The 25,553-nt window shown below is 45.3% G+C and overlaps 1 protein-coding gene across 1 annotated transcript in view; it reads left to right on the forward strand.

Moving 5' to 3' along the window:
• The window catches only part of ABHD2 (abhydrolase domain containing 2, acylglycerol lipase), a 491,761-nt gene that overhangs the window by 201,982 nt on the left and 264,226 nt on the right, over positions 1-25,553 (forward strand). Inside the window, exons 5-6 of the mRNA XM_069624300.1 lie at positions 14,317-14,484; positions 14,596-14,779. Of these exons, the coding sequence (XP_069480401.1) occupies positions 14,317-14,484; positions 14,596-14,779 (352 nt within the window). The remainder of the gene's footprint in view (positions 1-14,316; positions 14,485-14,595; positions 14,780-25,553) is intronic.

Below are 25,553 nucleotides of genomic sequence, written 5' to 3' on the forward strand. Positions count from 1 at the left end.
CTGGGATGTATGCCCCTAACGTTTCTCCACACCCACCCCTACACTCACACCAGGACACATCTGTACCATTCCACATACAGTTCAGGTCTTGCCTCATTTCACTGCAGTCTCACACAGAGTTAACATATTGTTCTGCCCTCTCACCGCCATAGCCTCCCTGTTTATATTTAATGGGTGTATGTAGTGCATGAAAACATATGAATGGCTAGACTGTGGGAATGTGGCCGAGCCTCTATTCTGGCACCCAGAAAATTCACTCTGACAAAAGTACCAATTCTGCCCCAGATTTTTGTATGTGGGAGTCTGGCTTTACACATCTGTTTTTGGTCTGTTGCTAGAATTACAAATTGTTATTGCTACACGAAGTGTCTGGCCAATGTGGATTTTTGGTCCTGTTAACAGATATTTGATTTGTGTTCCTTTCTTTGCATGATGTTCTATACACAAGATTCCAGCAGGGCATTGTATAACCGATTTCACGTTCTCTGTGTCAATTGTTTAAGAATTCACAACTATCATTTTTAACCAGCCAGTGGATGGTCAGTAGTATTTTGTTTAAGTTGTTACAATTTTGTTAAACATGTATAGTTGCCTTGTTTGTTAGTTTGAAAAGGCCTTTTGTTAATCATGCATCAACCTTTCTGTTTTTATGGATGAGTCTTTAAATGTATGCTTCTTTTGTGTGTTTTACTGGATATCTTCATAATGTAGAGTTGGATTACCTTCTTATGTATTGTAGGTAATAAATGTAAAGTGAGTCCACCTTTATTAATCTCTATTGATGTTTTAAGATTTGGACACCAATATCATTCTATAATACTTGCAGTTTTTATGTGCTTTATAAACACATTTTTTCAGTTTGGTTGTATCTTTGCCAACACTAGTTGAACTATTAGCCCTTTTCTATATGACCTGTTTCTTGCTATTTTGTATCTGTTGGCCGCTTTGGTAAAAAGACATGTTAAGCCAGCGGTACACCCCAAACCTTAGTTCAATTCAGAATAATTGAACTTGAGAGAAAGGTGCCATTTAGAATGCCACTAGAGAGCTTCTCAGTTTATTATAGATAAGGCAAAATATTGAAAGCATCTATCTAATTTAAAATTATGCAATCCTACAAGTTTAAATGTATTTTTCTGGAACCCTTTCCACTGCTTACTTTAACTCAAATGAACGACGCACTAAATCTGGACAATTGTGAATGGTGTTTCTCCTTATGACCAATAAGAGTTGTTTGAAAAAGGCACAGAATGTTCTATATAGGAGTGTTCTATCGCCTGTACCGAATCAATCCAGATGAGGAAATTCTAAGGCAGAGGTCTGTTTTGGACTACCACTCCCATTAACCTTGCCATTGACTATTTTGACTAGGGTTGATAGTAGTTGTAATCCCATAAAACATCTTGAGACCTAAAGGTTGCAGACCCCTGCTCTAAGACCTTCAAACCCTCCCCCTTGAAAGTTGTCTGCTTCCTTTCTTTCAGAGGTGTGCACTCTCTTCTGGTTCTCGGTCCTGTAGGTGCCTAGCTCATATACTCTGGTACAGAAAAATCTGCTAAATTGGCAAAATATTGTGCTGAACATTCTAAACAACAAAAGGAGAAACATGGAGCACGTTCTGCACTGGGCTCGGCACCAAAGTCTTTGGTGATTGTACACCCGAGCATAATGGGCATGGGCAAAATAGTCATGGGCCTTCTTTCTCCCTCTACTATGAAACCTTGATTTCTTTTTTTTTTTCTTTCAAGGCCGAGTCCCATTTCAGAAACTGAGGATAATTATTTGATCAATCCTTTGGATTGTTTTACAATTCCTCCTTGAGAGCATTTTGATACATGTGAAAAGAAAATAGTCTATTCCACAGTTCTTTGCAAAAAAAAGTTTTCTCAGACTCCTGCAAATCCTTATTTCCCACTTACACACTGGTTTTAAGGTCTGTATTGATTGTTTGACGTGTACCATCAAAAACAAGTTCATACCATTCACTTTCATACACAAGTGCTTTCTTCCATCTCACCAAAGATGAACATTGAGGAGAATGTCATTCCGGGTCCTAGGTCTGAATTGCATCTCCTGAAAACCTTGATTGAAGCATGTACGCAGTCTATGCCATCTGATCTTTATTTGATGTTTTCACCTCCAAAGAGAGGCAAGAGGACCCAACTTGCCAAGCAGTAACCTCGGTACAGTTGCCCCCAGTTCCGGTTTCAGTCCAATGGTACATGCTACTGAGGTTTTGCAACCTCCAAAAATACAAATGGTGAAGGAGGAGAATGATGACTCTGAGAATAAAGATATCCTTATTTCTGCCAAACGATTTCATAATCTAAATACTATGGCTGTCTGTGCGCTTTGTCTTCCACCAGAGAAGGCAGAATCTTCTGGACTTTTTACCAGATAAGCAACCTTCCCCTGATTTTAAAGGCATTAAGGCTAGACAGTTTGCAAAACGCAGCCTGCTTCTTACTCTGGCTTTGCCCAGAAGGATAGAGTTAATAACAAGCCAAGATCCTATGCATCTTTCTCATCCACAAAGAAGCGTTCCATAGCCAAATCTACATGACTCCATAAAGGGGGTGCAATCTGCTACTTTCTAGTCCAAGTTACATGCATTCCCTCTAGAAGGAAGGATTTCTTCATTTTAATATGTTGATACCAACATCATAAAATACCTCTAGTCTGAATATCATCAGGCAAGGGCTTGCTTTATTCCATATAGTGTTGCGCCAATGCCAGCACATCACACATGCAAACAACAACTCGCCTGGTAACTGTACCCCTGCTGGAGGTGCTTGCGGGTCCTCTCTGGGCACCAGGACCTCCTGAAAGGGCAGCCACCCAACCCGGCGACCGCATCAACAAACGCACGCTGCTGGGACGGCTGCCATGGCAGAGGGTCCAGTGCCAGCGTTCCACACATGTCTAGTGGCCCACGCGCTACGCATCCCCATAGTAACGGCAACGCCGAAAGTTGGCATTTGTTTTTCTCCGACTTTACTCTACAAAAGCGGCTTTCTTCAGGTATTCAAGAGCGTGTAGACGCTCAGGCCAGGGAGCCTTGCTCTCTTGCGAACTGACTTTTTCCTGTCTCCTGCTCCCTCCTTGGCCTTGCTGCTCTTGTTCCTGTCAATGGACTTCCCCTTCCAGCCCTGTCTGGGTTTCCCGTTATTCTCTGCCACTTGGTCTGCTGCCCTTGGGGCTGTTTTCCCCCGCCTGGACTTTGGTCCTTTTACTTTCCGGGTTTCCCTCAGACAATGTCCCTGCTTTAATTCCCCCCCCCTGTTCCTGGCTATCATTCAGATCCAGCATTATCATCATTCAGTGCCTGAATCACCATACAGTGCCCCTCTTTAGTGCCTGCACTGTCCTTGCACCACGTAAATAGAGGGGCGATGCACACTGTGGTGCAGGGAGGTTTCGCCCTCTGCGGAGTGGAGTGGTGTTGCCCTCCCAAATCGTTGAGGGGGTGGTTCTCTGCATCACACTGCGCATCAGAGGGCAACAGCAGAGAGACAAGCGTGGACAACGGTGACAAATTGGGTATGGGGCGCAAGCAAGACATACTGCTTGACATTCATACAGGACATGGTCAGATACCTGATACTTTGTGACAGAGGCAAACCCATGAGAAAAAAAGGAACTACAATCACTGCATGGGCTATCTGAAGCTCAGAATTGAAACAGAACTCAGTTCGAAATAAAACAGTAGTTTATCCTGTTCAAGCCAGCTTTAAATAGCGACTTCAATATGGGGACACTAAATCGGAAGCTAGTAAATTTCCAAAAATGGAATCCAACCTCCGTTTTTAAAAGAAAATGTAATAAAAGCAGGCCTTGGAATATTGAAAGTTTCTGAACATGTACAATTCTATTCATTTTTAGGACCCAGTGTCTATAATCAGATCGTATACTTAATGGCACAATTAAAACTGCCTTGAAAAAGGATGGGCGTAACACAGGCTACGTGTCAGCTTATCGCTAATCTACATTTGTACACTGTATTTAAACTTTGCTTATTTTTGCTTTGCACGGCAAGCACGAATTAACAATTTGAATCTTGAATAAAGTTTTGCTTGTTCATGTCTTCATTAATGTATTCATGTTTGCTAATTCTATATCGTTTTAAATCTTAATACAAGAATGTTACTGTCAATCTTAATTTACAATTCACTGTTTTAATGATATTATTTGGTTATAATTGGAGTTATCTCAATTCCGTAAACTCAATTTAAAAGACTTGTAATGATTTGGCACAGAAAAATCAAAACTGGTTTAGCTCAGTCTTGTTTTCAGAAAGTGAGCATGTTCTGTTCTGGACTTTTACTCTCGCTACTCCACCATTCTAAAATGAAATGAAAGGAATGAGGTCAACTCTGCATCATTCAGATGTTAATGGATTTTTTTTTCTGTATCTTTTTTGTAAAGTCTTTATTTAGATTATTCAAAAATAAATACAAGTCAGAACGGACAATCAGAAATGGAACAAATAGAGCATAACAACATATCAAATTCAATAACTATACTAAGACAAATAGGGGAAACAAAACTACATTCTTTAATTGCCAATTCACCACCAACCAATTAACATAAACATCACTTTTACACTTAACTAACATTTCTGATCAGACCTTACGTGCCACAGCTCTGGGTCAAATCGTGATACTCACCAACAGTGCTGTTGGTTAACATCTGTAGCTCTCCCAAGATACTATTTCAATCAAAATGGGTCAAGCCAACTGGACAGTTACTATGATTCACTACGTCAGCACTAGCCGCTCGCATGCCTTTTGTTCATGCTGAAAGAATCCTTGACCCTGAGAGTATTGCAGAAAGTTGTTTCTGTAGCGGCTGCCCACCTGCACCTGCAGAAAATGCATATTCACCCTTACCTGGAGGACTGCTTTGGTGTGTGCATCTCTACAATGCTTTGAGTTTTCTATCCACCTAAATATTGATCTGGCCTAGTTTCCTGTAGGAGGATACAGTTCATAGGATCCATTTTGGGCATAGCCATGGGAACGTTTCCCCCTGCAGGCAGGATTGCAGCATTAGTAGTGGTTTGAGGCTGTGGGGGCATTGTGATTTGTGCATATGTTCAGGTTCAGGATGAGGTCCTTGCAACTTGATTTTTGATTCTCTCGGACCAATCCAAAGGGTGTCCTGAAAGAAAATAAAAAATCTCTGCAATAGATGAAGATTTACTCAAGGGCCCCCCTTCCACCCTGCGTTGCCACAGAAAACATTAATCACTGATTTATTCCAGTTCTTTTGTGGTGATGACCGATAACGGAACAAAAACCTGGCAATCCTTCCTTCTCTTAATCCTAGGAAAAGTGTTTCACATTTACTCCAACATCACGACTGCTATTTCTTATAAAGAAGCAGGGAGAACCAAATGCCCGATTATGCCTTCTGAACCATACTATCAAATTTTAGCGGTGAACAACGTGCAAGTGAAGGTATTAAGCATGCGCCACAAATAGGAGCGATATGGATTATTTATTTGCAAACAAGCATAATAATCTGTCAGGACTATGTCTCTCATCTAGGAATGGAGACCCGTTCCCTAGGAAGGGCTTGCTTGTTACGGTGCAGGACATTTCTGAATTGCAGAATGCTCTATGCCCCTGTTTTCCAGCAACATATATAGTTGCCACTGTCACCTATTAAAAGGCACATTTCAACTCCTGAGTGCTTGTATCTTCGTGGTCCCGCAGAGGGCGCAGTTCTTCAACCATCCCTTCCATTGCTGTGTCTAGTTCCTGAGAAGATAGCGTATGCACCGTTGGGAATTTCAAATTAAACCATCTCCATTATGCGCTGTTAGAAAGGACTTGACCAGAAAAAGAGTGCACAATTCTATACGTTTTGTCATTGTGCTCGTTATTAGGCCCTACTTTAAGGGGTCACTTAATTTGTAACTACTATCCTGCTTTTTTTCCATGCATTTCTTTAGTAATCAGCCATTTTAACACATTTTCAACCCATGTAAATTAACTAAACTTTCTACTGAGCTGTCATTTTTTTCATATTAGTTTTAAAGTCATGTTGGGGCTTTTATCAACGCTTTACTCTTTATTATGTTTGCCTATTTTTAGTGTATGCCTGTAAATGTGACAGTTTCTTAATGGTTTACTTTAAACTAAATCATATATTTTTCTGGAAGTATTGTGTGCACATTCCTTTGTGTGCTTGTTGGTTGACAGACTGTTCTTTGACATTCTTTCCCCATCGCCCCAAAAGTGTAATCTAGTTGCGCTCATGTTTATAAAAGTGAGTCACCTCTAACATGGTGGTAACCCTGTCCAACACTTGTGAGGAGTTGACAATGAGAGCTGGACATTTTTAAAATAAAAATGGGTTGTGAAACTGCCTAACTGTCCCTATTCTAAGAGTAATTTCCTTACCTAAACATCAAAAACTAAAGATCAGTCTCTCAGGACTCAGTAACTGAAAAGCCATCCTTGTGTCCAAAACATCCCATCATGACCCACTTTTGTGACTCGCCGCCTTAGTGGTTTTCAGTACCCTGGGAACTTTGTAAGCCTCCGGATGCCGGAAGTAGGACTGGACTTACTTTGCAAGTAGAGGAAGATTTCTTCCTATCAATGTACCCCACAAAATGTTTGTGTACATCCTGAGCAATCAATCAATTGGAAGATACGGGAACACGCCACTCGTAAACCACCAGTTGTAATATAGAAAAGACAGCGTGGTTAGTAACACAGACCATAGTTTCCCCCAAACAGCAGAGAAGGTAGGAATGAGCTACCCTCTATGCTCCAAGTTGAGCCAGAAATGTGTATGGTATGGAGCAGCAGGGGTCTCTTTGTGTAACCAATTCTACCAATGATATCTAGGGATACAGGATTGTAAGTGAGACAGAAACGTGGTAGGATTGGTAGAAGAAAAAGTATAGAGGATAAGGTCTTACAGGTGTGAACAGCCATTAAGCAATGGAGAATGGGAGTTCCAGAACAATACAAGTCGGAACGTATGAAAAAGAAGAGATTGGTTAGTGGGATCTGTCCCGAAGGCACAGGGACGCCAGAGCATACGAGGTGGTGCAGTACAGCAAGAGTCTCTAGTCCGTGCACAGTAAACGTAATTGAAAACAAGTAACAATCCAGAGAAATCCGTGCAGATGCGGGATGATCAGCAGAGTGTCTCTAATGGAGTGTCACAGCCATATGGGAATCCAAACGACAGAAGCAGTTTGGCAATGTGCGGGCAGAGATTAGGCAAAAGCGACAAGCGAAACAATATAGGAGCGAAGCAGAAGTCGGCGTTTATCAGGCAGCGTGAAGCAAGGCGAGTGATAAAAGGCAGTCCGTAAAGCACTCTGGGTCGGGAAAAACAGTGGGGTCAAACGGGTCCAGGGATGAAGCACGGGACGAGTCCGGGAATCAGAAAATCAGGTCGGTAACATTGTATTCAGCAGAAACAAGGAAGGCGTAGAGTCACTGAAATAACTCTAATCAGAAGCGCTGCGTTGTCGGCGAAGGCGATACTTATTTCCTGAGTCACGTAACGTTCTGCGCGTCATGTGACTGCGAGGGCCGGTCTTCCAATTGGATGCCGTATATACGGTTACACGACTAGGTGTATGCAGAGGCTTCCAACATCGCCATGGCAGATGGGGCTGTGCACCCTGTATACCGTACCGCTAGAGGGTTAATGATCTCAGTGATCTCATAAGGTCCCACAAAGCGTGGCAGCAACGCTTTGCGACCTGGAATTTGGAGGTTCCCGGTAGAGAGCCAGGCCCGCATTCCGATTTGGTAATCTGGGGCAAGTGCACGATGATGATCTGCGAAGGCCTTGCCGCGATTTTGGGCATCCGTCAGATGTTGCATGATCTCTTCATGTAGCCCAGTTAACTCCCTGACAACTGTCGAAGGGAAGAGCAGGATCCAAGGGGAAAGCACAGAGGTGCTGTCCGTAGAGGGTGAAGAAAGGTTAAAAATCCTGTGTGATATGTACAGAATTTTTGTAAGCAAATTCTGCAGAACCCAACACAGACAGCCAGGTTTCCTGATGCTGGAGAATGAGGCATCGAACGTATTGTTCCAAAGTGGCATTGAGTCTCTGTCAGGCCGCCTGTCTGTGGGTGGTAAGCACTAGAATACTGCTCATTAATGCCAAAAGAGGATGCAAGTGCCCTCCAAAAGTGCGATGTAAATTGTGACCCTCTATCGGTAATGATTATGGACGGCAGCCCAAAGAAGCGAAACACATGTTTCAGGAACAAAATTGGCGAGCACTGGGGCAGAGGGAAGACCATGACATGGTATAAAGAGCGCCATCTGTGTAAAGTAATCTACTATGACCCACATTGTGTTGTAGTCTTGAATGGATGGGAGCTCCACGATGCAGTCCATGGACAACATAGACCAAGAACGATGTGGTATTGGGAGAGGTCGCAGTAGCCCCATAGGTTTGCCTGGAGAGCTTTTGCCCTGCACACAAATAGCACAGGACGAGATGTAGACTGCAACGTCTCGTTGCATGCAAGGCCACCAGCACCACTTCCGTAATAGGTCTAGGGTTTTTCTCCTGGCCGGGTGGGCAGCAAGCTTAGAATCCTGACACCAGTGTAAAGCAGTTTGCCAGGAAGCAACGTCGGGGAAATATAGATCGTGCATTGTGTGTAGGGCCGCGTATGTACCACGTCCAAGTTGTACTCGGACAGTTTAGGCGGTTCCACTGAAACCCATTTCTGGATGAAGGAGCGGAGAGAGGACTGTGGTGTGCAACCACATACCACCTGATTGGGGAGCAGGAGGGGGAACTATGCAATGCATCCGAGACCAGGACCCCATGCATGCGAGAAAGGGCATTGTCCTTTGAGTGTAGCCGCACTGGACGGTAAGTGATGGTAAAGTTAAACATAGAAAAGAATTTGTGCCACGTGGCGTGTCGGCCTGTCAAACACTTTATGGATTGGAGCACCAAGAGATTTTGGTGGTCTGTAAACACCTTTACAGGATGGGATGCACCAATCGGGTGATGCCGCCATTCCATGAAGGCATCGCGTACTGCCAGGAGTTCCCTTTCCATGACTGTATAATTCTTTTCATATGATGTTTGTTTGTTTAATATTTATTATGCGCGCCAGACCCGAAGGTATTGGGGCGCAGGCAAAAGTAAGGGAAGGCAAGTGTAAGTTTTCTGGAGTGGAAGGCAACATGATGTAAGATGCTGGTGTCAGGGCATTCCTTTAACAAGATAGCACCCACGGCCACACCAGAAGCATCTGCCTCAACAATGATTAGGGTGTTGTAAACAGGATTAGGGTGTTGTAAAACAGGTGCCGTGTTGAACGCAGCCTTTAGTGCTTCAAAAGCATTCTGGGTTTCGGTATTCCAAGAAAAGGGAATCTTGCTGCTAGTAAGAGCTGTCAGGGGGGCAACCATGGAAGAGAAAGACCAGATAAACCTCCTGTAAAAGTTTGCAAAGCCGAGAAATTATTGTAACGCCTTCAAGGTGGTCGGGGTAGGCTATTTGAGCACAGCCTTGTCCTTGGATTGGTTCATCCTGACACCTGAGCTAGTCCGGTCATATCCAAGGAATTCTACTTCTGTTGCGTGGAAGATGCACTTCTCAGCCTTGGGGTACAGTTTATTCTCGCTGAGGCGTTGCGGAACTGAAGAGACGTGTGAAACGTGTTGCTTGTAGGTGGAGGAGTAGACCAATATATAATGACGAGTTGGTCTAGCATGTCCCGAAACACGTTGTTCATAACATGCTGAAACATGGCCAGGGCATTGCAAAGCCCAAAGGGCATAACACAGTATTCGAATAGACCGTAACCGGTCTTCCATTCGTCTCCCGCTCGGATTCTAACAAGGCTGTATGCCCCACAGAGGTCCAGCTTAGTGAACAGGATGGATGAACCCAACTGGTCCAACAAAACATATTAAAGGCAGAGGGTACTGGTTGCGCACTGTGATGGCAATGCTTTAAGTCACCCTCCTTTTTTGGGATGAAAAATAAGGGTGAAGCAGCGGGAGAACACGACGGGCGGATGAAACACATTGGGATGTTCTTTTCTTCCTGCGTAAGGGAGTATACACGACCATTGGATACTTTAGCTTCTGGGATAAGGTCTATGGGACAGTCGTATGGCCTATGTGGCGGTAACTGCTCAGCCATACACTTGTCAAAAACGTCCTTGAAACACTCGTGTTCGGTGGGAAGGACCGTGAGTTGGGTAGCCGAGACGGCCCCAATAACTGGGGCTGCACCAAGAAGGGGACAAGTACCAGTGGGTGGAGTGATGACAGAACCGAAACAATGGGAATCACAGTAGTCCGAATGGAAACCGACCTCCTGACCTTGCCAGTCCATGGCAGGATTGTGCTGGGAGAGCCACGGAAGCTCTAGGATTACCTTGTATTGAGGCACGGTAATTAAATGATACAGACTCAGAAGGTCTGCATTCAGTGGATATGTCCTACTCTGTGGTGCGTTCCGTCACCAGTCCAGAAAGTAAGGCCTTCCCAACCACTGCATTCACAACCTAGCGTAGAGGCTTAGTGATGACAGGGATCCCCATCTCACAAGCGTACTGCAAGTAAATGTAATTACCTGTAGCCCTGAATCGATAACTGCTAAAGTCTTCCAGGGCTTGCCTGAAGGGAACGAAAAGAGGACACAGACTATGAATGGGGTCATAACACCAGGAGACGGGGAGTCCGTAGGAAAGGTACTCGTCAATCGCACTCCTACTATTGTAGAGCTTCGGAGTTTCCCGGCTTCTTATTCGGTCTCTTAGGGCATGACTGCAGAAAATGTTCAGGAGAACCGCAATATAAACAGAGGTTGTACTTTCTCCTGTTTTTGCTTTCGGCTGGTGTAAGGGGACCGCGCACAGCACCGATCTGCATGGGTTAATTGTCTCTGCTGAATGATGTTTCAGCGTGTGTAGGGACTTGTGGATTAGGTCTTCTTTCTCCTTTTCGGGCATCAATCTGGAACACAAGGTCTAGAAGCTCCGGGAAGGTTGTAGGAACAATAGGAACAGTGGCCAAGGTATCCTTTAAAGAATCAGAAAGGCCTTTATAGAAAACAGCCACTTTTTTATTCTCAGGCCATCCTGTTTCATCTACCAGCTGATTAAACTTGGCCAAGTAGGCAAACGGGGGTGTATCACCCTGTTGAAGACTCAGTAACTCGAGGTCTGTGGCCTGTGATTTGTATCTTGTGCCAAACACACGACTCATGGCGGTGATCAACATGTCGCAGTCATAAAGCGCATAACTGTTATTTTCCAGTAGTGGATTTGCCCAGATAGCGGCCATACCCCCTAGATAGGACAATACAAAGGCAACATTTGTGGTAGAATCGCAGAAAGAGGCAAGTCTGCACAAGAAATGAAGTTTGCACTGGCTAATGAAGGTCCTAAACTGTTTAGGGTCTCCATTGAACCTCTCCTGGAGGGCCAAAGGGAACTGGGTGCACATAAGCATGGGAACCGGATCCTGCCTGGGCAACGAATATCCAGATCCAGAAGCCACTGCTGGTGTGGTGGTCTCTGCTTGGGGTGGATGCGTCAGTTCCTGCAATCTGTCTACGATGCGCGGATTCTTGGACCGCTGTCATGAATGCCCTGAGTTCAGAGACCACCTGAACAATGGTGGCCATATCAGAAGTGTCCATTTTGTGGCTTCTGATTCTGTTGACTCACTGCCTTAGTGATTTTCAGTACCCCAAGAACTCTGTAAGCCTCCGGATGCCGGAAGTAGGACTGGACGTGCTTCGCAAGTAGAGGAAGAGTTCCTATCAATGTACCCCACTGATTTTAAAACCAGAGTAATCAATTGGAAGATGCAGGAACACGCCACTCGAAAGCTACCAGCTGTAATATAGAAAAGACACTGTGGTTAGTAACACAGACCAATAGTTTCCCCCAAACAGCAGAGAAGGTAGGGATGAGCTAACCTCAATGTTAAGCATGGTTGCTCCAAGTCAAGCCGGAAATGCATGTGGTATGGAGCAGCAGGGGTCCCTTTATGTTCCCAAATCGACCAAGGATGTCTAGGGATACAGGATTGTAAGTGAGACAGAAACGTGGTAGGATTGATAGAAAAAGTACAGAGGATAAGATTTTACCAGGCGTGAACAGCCGTGAAGCAATGGAGAACAGGAGTTTCAGAACAATCCAAGTCCGAACGTACGAAAGGGGAAAAGGTTGGTTAGTGGGACCTGCCCGGAAGGCACGAGGACGCATGAGCGTACGAGGCGGTACAGTTCAGCAAGCGGCTCTAGTCTGTGCGCAGTAAACGTAATTGAAAAACAGTAACAATCCAGAGAAATCAGTGCATATGTGGGATGATCAGCAGAGCGTCTCTAATGGAGTGTCACAGCAGTATGGGAATCCAAAGAACAGAAGCAGTTTGGCAATGTGCGGGCAGAAATAAGACAAAAATGGCAAGTGAAACAATCCAGGGACGAATTGGAAGTCGGCGCTGATCAGGCAGCGTGAACCAAGGCGAGTGACAAAAGGCAGTGTGTAAAGCACTCTGAGTCAGGAAAAACACTGGGGTCGAACAGCTCCAGGGATGAAGCAGGGGACGAGTCTGGGAATCAGAAAATCGGGTCAATAACGTTGTTTCCAGCAGAAACAAAGAAGGCGTACAGTCACAGAAACAACTCTAATCGGAAGTGCCACGTTGTCGGCGAAGTCAATACTTATTTCCTGAGTCACATAACGTTCTGCGTGGACCGCGAGGGACGGCCTTCCCACTGGATGCCGTACATACGTCTACACAACTGTGTATGCTGAGGCTTCTAATGTCACCATGGCAACCTCCACGGCAGGAAGGGCTGTGCTCCCTGCATACGTGTGGAATGCTTGGCAAAGGAGTAGAGTTGAGGAACCCTATACAAAAAACCTTTCACAGTATGTGGAGACTGCACAGTGCGTTTATGTAAAACCATGGGCTTATGATTACGTGAATTCCTGACACCCTCAAACTAAAACAAAACACCAAATGGGTGCAGGGAAATATATTTTTCTAGATTTTAGCAACAAGTGTTTAAAAACGAAATAATTACTCCCAACAAAAATGTTCTCCAAGGTACAGACCCTTGGATCCAGAGGCTGGTCCCCTTCCCCGGGTTTCTTGAATAGGATGGCAAAAGTTCCAATTTAATGAATAGTTTCTTTTGTGTCTTTGTGCAAAGGTTTCTTGATTTCCTCTACTATGGGGTACCGTTAAAAGGGGGGGGAGAATACTGTGTTTCATCCAATGAAGTCATAACATCTCCCCGATAGTTGTCTCCTCCCATGTGATCCTCCCTCATAAACCCACCTGCAGGGTTAGGATCGGGTAGCAGCTTCCTTCCCCTGGCCACATGGGAGGAGATTCCCACAGGGGAATCCGTAATGACTCCACTGGATTCATCACACACTGCATACTGTTAATTCTGAGCCCTTTACAAGAGGACACTTGAAAAATCTCCCTAACAATCACCTACAAATGGGGACCCCCTATACGGTGGAGGATCATAAGATTTACAAAGCTGCAGATTGATGTACTGGTTGATCATCCTAAGCCCACATCATGGGGCATTTGGAAAATAGCTAGTCCGTTCTGTTGATTGATCCACAACGAAATTGCTCCGATCCTCCCTCTCTTCTTCTTGCTGGGGGCCGTTTTAAGATTTCCCAAAGTATTTTAAGAGGTGAGGATTTTGTGGGACGCATACCTCATCCACCAGAAAGTACACTTAACAAAAGTCATTTGAAGTCTTAAGAACCAAATTGAATGTCTTACTTGAAAAAAATCAGATGAGAAAGACACTGGAACAATGAGGTTTGGTTTTGATCTACTTAAGTCTTTAACCATTGCCCAGCTGAAACTAGATAAAAGTATTAGTCTATAGTCTGTAGGTGAAAGCATAGAACTGTACACACAGTTCATTGGTGAACCTTCAACTCAATCTTCGTTACTACTTAGTCACTTTCCATTCAAAGCAAGGTACTTGCCATTAGCTGTAACTTCCCATCATGGGTTGGCCAAAACCACATCAATGGATTACTCTTATTTTGCCACCTGCGGGTTAGAAATTCTGCAAATATTTTCCACTAATTTATAGATCTTAACAAATTGTTCAGCCCATGCTACAGCCACATATTTCATGGATGAAATGCTTCAATAACAATGCCTATTTTAGGTGGAAAAATCATAATTGTGAGGATTTACAAGCATGTTAAAAAGATATATATTGTTTTGTCCCAAATGCTTCAATCCTACTATGACTCCCTTTCATTGGAATTATAGTAAATGTCGGTTTCTTTTTAAATTTCAGATAACATAACTATGGTAATTTGTCCTGGAATAGCAAATCACAGTGAGAAACATTACATCCGCACCTTTGTGGATTATGCCCAGAAAAATGGTTACAGATGTGCAGTCTTGAATCACCTTGGAGCTTTGCCAAACATAGAGCTCACTTCTCCAAGAATGTTCACATATGGTAAGGCTGTTCAGGTGTTTATTTCAAATTAATTTGGTTCTGATTAAAATTTATGCCATTCTTTGTTCTGGCATGTGTACTATTAACATACTGAAAATGTTTTGCTTTCAGGTTGTACTTGGGAATTCGGAGCAATGGTCAGCAACATTAAGAAAACATTTCCTCAGACCCAGTTGATCGTGGTGGGCTTCAGCCTGGGAGGCAACATTGTGTGTAAATATCTTGGAGAGGACCAGAGCAATCAGGAGAGAGTTATCTCCTGCGTCAGTGTTTGCCAAGGGTACAGCGCACTTCGGTGAGAGCTTAATTATGGTATTTGTGTAAGTGGGTGGGAATGGTTGTAAAAGATTTTTAACTATATGTGTGCATCTTAGATTGGCATCTAATTGTTTTCTTCGTGCATGGCATGTTTTTACACTCAGAGGACTGGGGTAAATATTTCAGCACTACATCTTTAAGGCCTGAGTCCATGTGTGTAATCCTGCCAGCACTACAGACCCTACAGCCATGGCAGGCATCTGGCCTGACGGTATTTAGCGGCTTCTGCTAATTTATCAAAAATTCTTATTTTTAAGTCCATTTTACAGCTGAATCGGTGGGCCCATGTAACCTTAACAATGCTCCCTTCTGTAGCCTTCTTTCTCTTTATGGGATCTTCATTAGTATTTTTGTGACAGAAGAACTCCACCAATTTTGGGGACCTTCAAACAATTTTTTTCTAGAGTGAAAAATCTTGTTGATATGAGATTTGTTTTAGGTAATTCAAAATCTAAAAAGCTGATCTATCGTTTGGAACTTTCTCACAAAATAACATTCACTTTCAAGAAGTACATTAGTGCTTTTTCAATATGCTGGATTCCGACCTGATTAACAAAAGGAAGGAATTCCTTTTTTTCTGGTATATTTCTACTGATTTCAGTGTTTGTTTCACCATCATCCGTGCCCCCTCCTCTTCGGCATGTGTCCTGAATAGACCATTTCCTGAAAATGGTAAGGCCATTGTTTTCTATTGCCTATCAGGCTTCAATGGGATAACTTCATTGAAGCATATTTTCTGCTAATCAAGTCTTGGCAGTAGTTAATGGCTGACAGGTTGACTACATATTATGAAATGTTAATCAGGTTACAAGGCACTACCATCCTTTCACCGCCTTCAGAAGTTAATTTCTTTTGTCTGGCAGGAAGCCTACTAACTTTTTAACAGAGTCCCTTAAAGGGGCATCCGATTATCTTGCCCTGAAGGCAATAACGAATGCTGCAAATTTTCCTGTCCACTAACTCCATCGTTCTACTCCCCTTGAGTAGAGTGGGTTGTGATGTTTAGGAAGGGAACCCTTCTCACCAAGGAGACTGAGTAAATTCGCTGGATGATAATTGTATACCAACAATTTGTCTGAATGCCAGGCTCTATTTCTTCCCCCATTTGGATTTGTGCGTTGTCTGTTGATGTCAAAAGTTATTCACCACAGGTAATGAAATGCCTGAAACCAATGGTATCAGTGTGGGTGTAGGCATTCTTGGATGCAGAGTTTCTGATGTTTGAGGGCATGATGCAGTGGTAGCAATCCTCTTAAGCATAAAAAAGTGAGGTCCCCCAGTGGAGAAATTGTAGCTGCAATGCAGTTCAGAAATCTGTGCGAGTAGGTGTCCCAATCTGATCCACAGTCTAGGTCTAGGGAGATAACCCTCTGAGGTGTCCTCCTTGGAGGAAAAATCTCAGTGGGTTTTCCACTTCTCTGAGGGTAGATGATCTTTGAGAGCAGCCATGTTTCCTTGTAGCAGTTTTGGGCCTCTGGGTGCGAAATTGCTGCTACTCTTTAACTTGTTCGTCGGAGCCAATGGCCTTGGTGGCAAAGGAGGCTTTTCCTGTGGGGAATGGTAGTCTTCCACCACCTTCATTCCACAACAATTTCTTCTATTGTCTTGCCATAAAAGAAAGGTCTCTCAATAGCGTGACTCTCAAGCTTGGTCAGTGGTCACAATGATTGCATTATTCCTTGTCGCTGGGGGATAGCTCAGGGGCAACGTGTTCGCCTTGGAAGCAAGACGATACAGAGCAACACACGTTCGATCCCCGGGTCCGCGATTAGAAACCTCTGGGTATTAAGCGCGTTATAAATAACCTATCATATCATATCACCAAGTCTCTCCCTTCAGAGATACCATACCATCACCAATGGTCAGAATGTCCTGGCCTCCTGCACTCGGGCCTTTTTGAAGGTAAAAACTCAAAGGAAGAGGCAACAGACTGCATCAGAGGAAGCTTTGAGCTTCTTCAGCCTAATTTAATTCCTCTCATTAAGGTGCTTATTTGCCCTCTTCCGAAAAATCTTGTATTTTTCTATGTTTTGGTCCTTGGGTAGACAGCTAATACAAACATTATGGTTGCCTTCCCAGGACTCTCTGTCACTACAGGCATGACGTTTACCTAAAAGAGCAGATCATTCCACTCGGGACAGTGAAGTGGAAAAAGGACTTCGAGAAAAAAACAGAAAAGGTCCCGTTAGCGCCACAAAAAAGTATTTAAATAAAAAGTAAATAACTAGAACTTGTTTATGAAGCAAAAAAGGTTTTAACATTGATTAAAACCAGAGTAGACCTGCTTTTGAAGCAGTGTAAGTGTTCAAGATCCTGACTGCACAGGTCGGAAAAAAAGAACAGCACTCCAACTAAATGTTGCATAACTGGAGGGTGCGGCATCATGACACCTGCCTTTAAAGTTTTCATTTTCTTCTAATCCGATGTATGTGGTACATTGTTTTGAGAATGCAGCACCCATGCACTTTGTGTAGGGTTATTGGTTTTAAAAGTAAAAAGTAATGAGCTTGTGTGTATGTTTCTGGGGCTTGTTAATCTGCTTAGATTCACTTGGTATGCATAGCCCACCTTCTAGTGGTTGGCTCAGAGTATTGCATTAAATTCGAAAAAGGGGCGTCAACAATTCCTGTCATACATACTGTCCCTATCTTAACGTGTACAGGAACCACAATCCTTCATGCGTCATCGTCCTGAGATTTTTATTTTTTTCTGCCAATGGCTGGCAGCAACTTTGCAACAGAATATTTCGACACAAGTTTTCAGTGCCGAGACGTAGATTATCAACACCGATTAAAAGTGTCCATCAGCATTGTGGCATACAGTAGGGAGAGAGGGGGGGCCATTATGTTAATACTATTAACACTCTTGGAGAATACCTGTTACCCTCCTCATACATGTGAGAAACCTGAAGGTGTCTCACCCGCTAGTTCCCGGGGATCTGTCATCCAGGTGGCCATGACACGGCCATCGCTATTGGATCCAGTTCCTGGGGGTGGACCAGTGCGGGAGGAAAACCTGGATGAGGGGTCTTTCGGGAGTGGAAGTGGACACCGAAGGGTGAGACGCGGTATCCCCTTTCCTGTTACCTTTTCCATATCCTACCAGGTAGGATATAAGGAAACTCCACCCTCCCCCTTTCCCTACACAAACACTTTCTCACTTACAGTTCATCGTGAAACACAACAGACTAAAACCAGAGCCGTAAACCTGTCATGTCCCAACACTCTGGTCAGACAATTCCTGACCATTACACACACACACACACAACTGAGTCCCATTGCATTTCCCCACACAAATAAAAGGGGAGCACGAAAGCACACTCTGAGCAAGGAAAAGCACACAAAGAAGCAGCAGTTCCAAGGTGGCGATCTAACACAAGGAGAAAGGCAGTGAGACTGGAGAGGGTTGCAAGGAGGGAAGTACCTTGACCTCTAGAAACCACTATTTTCATGAGTCTTGGAAAGTGAGACGCCTAAGACAAGGAACTGAAGCTGAACAGACCTATGCTGCGCCCCAGTGTCGATAACCCAGGCTGGGAGGAGCGATTGCCGCTGTGGTACTGTCTTGGCTCCAGCAAGAAAGCTGCGCCAATAAAAGCATCACAGCCGGTGAGTCAGAGAAACCGATACAAAATCACCCTATGTTTGAACCACAGATGCAAGTGGGAATGTATGAAGAATTCCACAAAGGACTGTGTTTGAAGCGCATGTTATAAGATGTGCTAAGAATTGGAAACTAAAGGAGTGAATGAACTGCTGAAAGCTAAACCAGATACCGTGTATAGAGTGGTACGGCGCCACAGTGGTGCCCATTCAAAGGTCTTTATTGTGCATCTAACTGAAGGGGAACTGCATTGTCATAAAGGAACTTTGTATCGAAGTGGTCCTGCGATGGGTCAACCAAAATCCTGTGCAAAATCCAAAGTCTTCGATAAGTATAAAGTGAACTGCAATTGGGCCGAGCCCGGGTGAGGGAGACTAGTTGAATGTGAAGGGGGATCTGAGCCCAGCTGAGGGGGATCGAGGGAGAAGCAACCAAAATTGTTTTAGTAACAAGAAGAAGAACTTTCTATTTTGTTTTGTACATCAGGCCCTCTGAAACAAGGGACTCTGATGGAAAAGAGACTTGAGCACAGAATGCCCTGATGCTGGCACTGCCATTGTATCCTCGTACTGCAAACGCCAGTGTGTGTGCTTTGCTCAGAGTGAACAGCCTTGCCCTCTGCTGAAAACCTGGCGAAGGGAGGCCATCGGCCCAAGTATCCGGATTGCCATTTTGTGAGCGCTTCTTTCTTTTTTTGAACTACACCCCACACTATTTGTAACTATTAGTAAGGATTGGCAATAGGTTTTTTAGTATAGACCCTTTTTAGTTGACAAGACTCTACTAGGACTGCATTCTTTATTATTTGATTGTCGTAGCTTGCTCCCATCTTAGATTTAGGTTTAGATACAAGGTTATTGAACTGTCAAAGGTGTGATAAACACCCTTGAACTGTGGTCACTTGTTTCTGTCTTACTTTGATACCATGCCTTCCTTACACTGCCCATACTAAAGCAGAGTTGAAACCCTGGGCACCTGATGGAAAATACACCATTTAAATGTTGCCATCAGTGTAATTACTAATTTCTCAGGCGAGATATGCACAGTCTGCAATAGTTGTCTCCCTTGACACGCTGCTGAGGATTGCTGCCTCTTGTGCTAGAAATGTAAACCCAAAATGCTCGGAGAGCGCCAGCAGAAGTGCCCTGGAGTATATGCCATGGAGTGGGAACTCGCACGGGGCGAGTCTGAAGCAGAGACTTCAGAGCTCTAGGTCAAGGCTTTAGACAAGGAGTTCGGAGTTGCCCAACAGCCCAATAAAGAGGTGCTGGCAAACAAGGCCTCCCAGCCGATCTCCCAGTGCACATGGCTCATCCAACAAATGAGTTATATAGAAGTCCCTGGCAATCAAGAGGCTGAAAAATAACACAAACACATCGACTGAGGTTGAGACAAAGGCATGCAGGGGTAAGGCTCGACCCATAAACGCAAGGACACAACTACTTCACAGACATCGAGCGCAGTAGGCCTCAACTCTGAAAGAGACCAGTATAGCACATAATCAGAAACATACTGAAGCAGGTGTTTCCAAACCCATTTCTACTTTCACTTCACAGGTCAAGCCAGTAACAGAGGCTTTCAGATAAGTGAGAAAAGCACTTTGGAATGGATTGTCCTCCACGTATTCCTCTTATGATGATTATCCTTCCAGCTTCTGCTGCTTCATAAATAATTTTTGACAAGGGGTGCTATGTGGCATAGTGTCGATGTCCCTCGAGTGCCTCTGTGCGAATGTCGACGTCATCATCAGAATAAGTAGCGCATGCAACGCCCGTTGGCTTCAGTTCTGTTTTTCCGAACTACCGCTTCAAAGAATTTTGGCATGCTTCGGTTCTTCACTGAATTTCATCAGTGATTTTTCGATCAACGAAAATGTCTTCCCATCAGCTCAATCAACGCCTAAGACTTGCTTCAAGAAGTGCCAGGACTTTGGATCAAAGATGTCAATCACCGACCCACACCACATATGTTTGTGGTGTCTTGGAACCGGTCCCCGTACCCCCGACTGCAACTCCTGTCAGGTGAAGAAAAAGGCTCTAAGGGAACGTAAAGGCAAATTGACATTTGGGAGATTGCCTTCGAAGAGCACAAATAGGAAGTACAATGAGTTGAGAGGTTCTCCTTGACGGAAAAGATCCAAAGGATCTCTATCGAGAAGTCGATTGTGCCAGTCCTTGTCTTCTTCGAAGAAGGCTAAGAAATGGCAATGTAGGTCACCTTCAACCTCTAGTGATCAAATGTCCAAGGAAGTCAGATCCCCCAGCAAAATGGGATGCAGTTAGTAACGAAATGCTTAAGATCTTCGAGAATGCAGCCTCGACCTCCTCGAAGGACAAGCATAAAGCCCATACCCCCTCGATCTGCATCAAGACTACAAAGGGAAGTTGAAGACAGTCTTCGGTATCCCTACAAAATATCCCCACCAAAAATGTTGCTGTATATATGGCTGTTTGTCTCGCCATCAGTGATAATTTTTGGGGGATCATTTGTGGGAGCGGGGGTTGCGGGGTTGTGTCCCCCGCAGTGTCCATGGGTCAATATTGCTGCAAAAATATGGCAATATTTTTGTATTGCCATATTTTTGCAGGGATATTAATACATGGAACCAAGTCTACAACACCGAACCATAAACCGATACAGCATCGAGAAAAATCTCGATCTGGCAAGAAATCGTTGAGGGCTTTGAGAAGTCAAGAATCCAGTCCATCGTGGGTTCCTTCGAAAAAGCATAAGAAGTCACTGACTCCTTCGCTAAGGCCCTGTTTGTACCTGTCTAGGCCTTGTGGACCCCTCTACTTTTTCTCCAACAATCATTATGCATCATGAGGTTTGGTACCTCATCCAGGCGGCCTGGGCTATTGGATCTTCCCCTCCGTTATCATGCAAGTGTGGACTGTTGCTCAATTGCTTGCCGCATCCTCCGGATTCTGCCTGTGCCACTTTTTGACAATCTCTCTAATCTATCTCTGAATGCACCTCTTTTTCCAATCGCAAGGCCATAACACTCCTCCTTTGTGGGCTTCCACTTCCACTGCCTACACCCTTGTACTGTTGTGCTGCTACACCTGTTGACCAAAAAAAAGTGTATTTGGCTGTGCTCGCAACCTACAGGTTTTTGCTGCTGCTTTAAAAACTGCATTTACCTGTGCTCACATCCTGCTTTTTCATGGAAATGTGCTGATTTGTCACCTGCTCTGCCCTCTTCTCGTCTGTTATCTGTCCCTCACCCTCTTTATTTCCCAGTGTTTCTTCCCTATCCTGTCTGTCTCTGTGCGCTTGCTCCCTCCTTGCCTACGTCCCACATACCTCAACTGTTCTGCTAGTTGAGTGTACCACACTCTGTGCCCCTCACTATGGTGCTTTGTATCCCCCCCCTCTTCTGTAACTGCTTCTCCATCTCCTATCCTTCACCTCTTACTAAGTCTGGCAGGAAAAAACTCAAGAAGGACATACTGGCTTCCAGCCCAGGCCTTCCTATCGCTGACACCTACGTCAGTGCCTCCGCCAAAGAGACTCTCACCGATATCCTGTCGTTCCTTCTCCATATGACCACTATGCTCTCTCCTTACTCTTCCTCGCACTTAAACGGTGGTACCCGCTGGGAGGCCCTTCTTGACTCATTTTCCACCTCCAGGGCCATCATAAATGTCTATCGGAATGGTACCATCCTGGTACAAGGCCCTCAACCCAACCTCCTACTTTTTGATAGGCTCGTTCCTTGCCTTATCAACTTTCCTCTTTCCTCCTCACAGGCTTCCTTGCCACCTGCTTCTATGGCCGCCCAGGCTCACTTGCCAACTATGCCCACCTTAGCTTCCTTGCCTCCCACCAGCTTCACCACCTCCTGCACAACCCACCCCCCTTGTCACTTTCAACTGTACAGGCTGCCTTGTCTACTCACACTACACTGACAACCTCCTAAGCCTCTTCCACCCTGCTGCCCTGACCATCCATTGCCACCGCAGCTGGAGCTCCCCTGCCTCCCACACTGGCTCCCTTACCATTTCCCACTATACTGGCTCCCTTGCCTGCACCCTTGCCTCCGCTGCCTCCTTCTATCTCTACCTCTCAGGCACTCTTGCCGCTTACAGGGGGAGCATATGTCCCCTGCATCCCCCGGAAGTCCTTCAAAAGTGGCAACCTGCTCCACGTTGCCACATAAACTCTCGCTCTGCCGTCAAGCACTCCTCTGACATCTGCCACCTCCTTGAACTACTGGATCTTGTTGTTCTTGCTCTTACTGAGACATGGTTTAAAGACAGCTCTGTCACAAGTTTTGATGTACTTCTCTGTGAAGGCTACACAATCCTCTCCGTGCCCAGGCCCAACAGGCCAGGAGGTGGAGTAGCCTTGATCTTTCCTGAATAGATCCCTGTTTCCATTATTCCCACTCAGGTCTACTCCTCCTTTGAATGCCTGGTCTGCAGGTTCTCTCTCTCTCGCTCTCTCTCTCGCGCTCCCTCGCTCACCTGTCGCCTCTTACTCTGGCCACCTTCTATCGGCCGCCGGGCCAATCCAACCTCTTCCTCTCGGAATGGGCTGACCTAGCTTCTTCTCTCCTCTCGTTCTCTTCCCAACTCCTCCTGCTGGGGGATCTTAACATCCATCTTGACTCTCCGGAATCTTCAGGACCTTTCCGCAACCTGTGACTTTCCCTTTCCATTCTACCCTCGGGTCCAACTCACTCCGCTGGCCACGCCTTGGATGCTGTCATCTCCACAGACACCCACTCCATTCCTGTTATTACTTCACTCTCATTGACTGATCATTCTCTTCTCTGTTCTCACTTCTCCTGTAGAAACGGCACACCCTACTCCACCTCCTGCCTTCAAAGGCATCCGACCCATGGAGAGAGTGTCAGTGGCTGCCTTTGCCTCCACCAACTCTCCTCCAATTCCTGCACCTTACTCCCACCCTGATACAGCCCGCTATAACTTTCACTGTTCCATCTCCAACACTCTTGACATTCTAGCCCCGGTCATGAGGGTCCGACTGAAGCCTGCCAAAAAGTGCAACTCTTGGTACGACTCCGATCTGGCTGCCCTTAAGCGCAAGCGCAAGTGCAAAGCAGCGGTACGTAAATGGGGATCTTCAGGTGCACCCTCTGACAAACTGGCCTGCCGCCTTCTTCAAAGGAAATATATACTCTGCATCCGCTCCAAGAAAAGTCTATATTCAATCCTGCATCTCCGTGGTATCTAACATGGCCGAACTTTTCAAAGTCTGCAAGGAACTGGTCAACCCTACTGCAGCCGCATCCTCTATTGCACCCACCCAAGCTCTTTGCTCACCCCTGGCCACACATTTCACCACCAAAACACAGGACATCCTGTCCTCTCTCTCTCTCCTGTTCCCCTCCTGCATCAACATCTCTTGGGCCGCCCAAAACCCTCCACCCTTCTCTCCTCCCGCTCGCCTGTCATACCTGAACTAGTCTCCAGACAAGTCCAGTCTATGAAAGCCTCTTCCAAACAGGTGTCCTTCTGCCCCTCCAAAACCACCAAGGAGAATATTGACACTCTTGCTCAAGCCTTGGCGACCTCTGCAACATCTCTTTTGCCACTGGAGTTTTCCCCACTCCTCTCAAGCACTCTGCTCACGAAACCGTCTGCCGACCTGTCTAGTCCGGCAAACTGTCTTATGATCTCATCACTCTTTTCCTGTGATAACTCCTACAGAGGCTGGCTATCACTCAACTTACCCTCCACACTGAACCTGGTTGGTGTCTCCATGACCATCAGTCTGGCTTTAGAGCATCCAGAGGCACAAGCTGCTCTTCTGAACACCCGTGAAGATCTGCTCTCAAATCTCGACTCCAACGCTACCTCTGTCCTCATTCTTCTCAAGCTCTCCTCTGCTTTCGACAACATCCTGATCTCCCGTCTCCCTGGAACTCTGGGCATCACTGATCAGGCACTGGCGTGGCTCGCCTCCTTTCTCTCTGACAGTCCCTCCCAGGTGGAACTTGGGTCCTTTCTCTCCTCTACCACGCTCTCTACTTGTGATGTCCCCCATGGAGCTAACATATCCCCCTGGCTCTTCAACAACTAGATGACCCCCCCCCCCCCTGGCTCACAGGATCTCTACCCTTTACCTCTAATGTTCAGTGTTATGCATATGCAGATGACACGCAGCTCTCCTTCAGGCTACCCTCGGCCTCTTCCTCCTTGTTTAGTTTAGTTTGTTTATTTATAAAGTGCGTCCGAACCCTCAGGTAGCTGGGCGCATAATCATGTGCACAGCAGAGTTACATATCGTTACACAAACACCTTAATACACCAGTCAGAGCATACATTAGTCCAGGCTCTGAGTAGTTGCATACAAGAATAAAGTATACAGAGAACAGTGTACAAGATAGTTACAGTGGAGAGTGAGGACCTGGTTACAGGGTGGTCCTGAATCGGATAAAGCCAGGGTGAACATTACTACATGGTGGCGAATGGCGGCTGGCCGAACGTGTCATTGAGAGATTGAATGTTTAGGCTAGTTACTATGATTTCACCATGGCTCTGAATGGCCAGAATGCGGCTTCCGATCTAATTGCAAGAGGGAGGGTATTCCAGCATTATGCTGCAAGCCCTGGGAAGCTTGAACCTCCTGCTGTTTTTAGGTTATAGTTGGGGATCTTTAGTTGATGCAGGTAAGGGGTTCTGGTGGGTCTAGTGGAGCAATGTCTAGCAAATTTGTCTGAGAGGTAGTGAGGGGCGGTGCGTGACAGGCACTTATGGGTGATGGCCAGGGTTTTTAGCTTGATTCTGTCGCGGATCGGGAGCCAGTGGACTTCTTTGCTGGCCGTGGATATGTGAGCCTTGCGCGGGAGGTTAAGGGCACATCTTCATTATTTTGCAGGATCTGGAGCCTGTTCAAGTTTTTTGTGGTAGTGCCTAGGTAGAGCGTGTTGCAATAGTCTAATTTAGACAATATCAACGCTCTTGATAAGGTGAGACAACTAGAGGTGGAGAGAAAAGGCCTACAGGCATTGATCAATTTATTGGTGTAGGTGGTGGCTGAGATGGTGGAATTTATTTGTTTTTTTAGTGACAAGGTGGAGTCGAGGTACACACCTAGTGTTTTGACCTCTTTGGAGACTTTTATGATGTTGCCGTCAATGGTAAAGGATTGATACCTTTGGTCTAGTTTGTTGAGGC

Source organism: Ambystoma mexicanum, chromosome 11 (assembly GCF_040938575.1).
Source record: "Ambystoma mexicanum isolate Mex_15411 chromosome 11, UKY_AmexF1_1, whole genome shotgun sequence".
NCBI classification, from domain to species: domain Eukaryota; kingdom Metazoa; phylum Chordata; class Amphibia; order Caudata; family Ambystomatidae; genus Ambystoma; species Ambystoma mexicanum.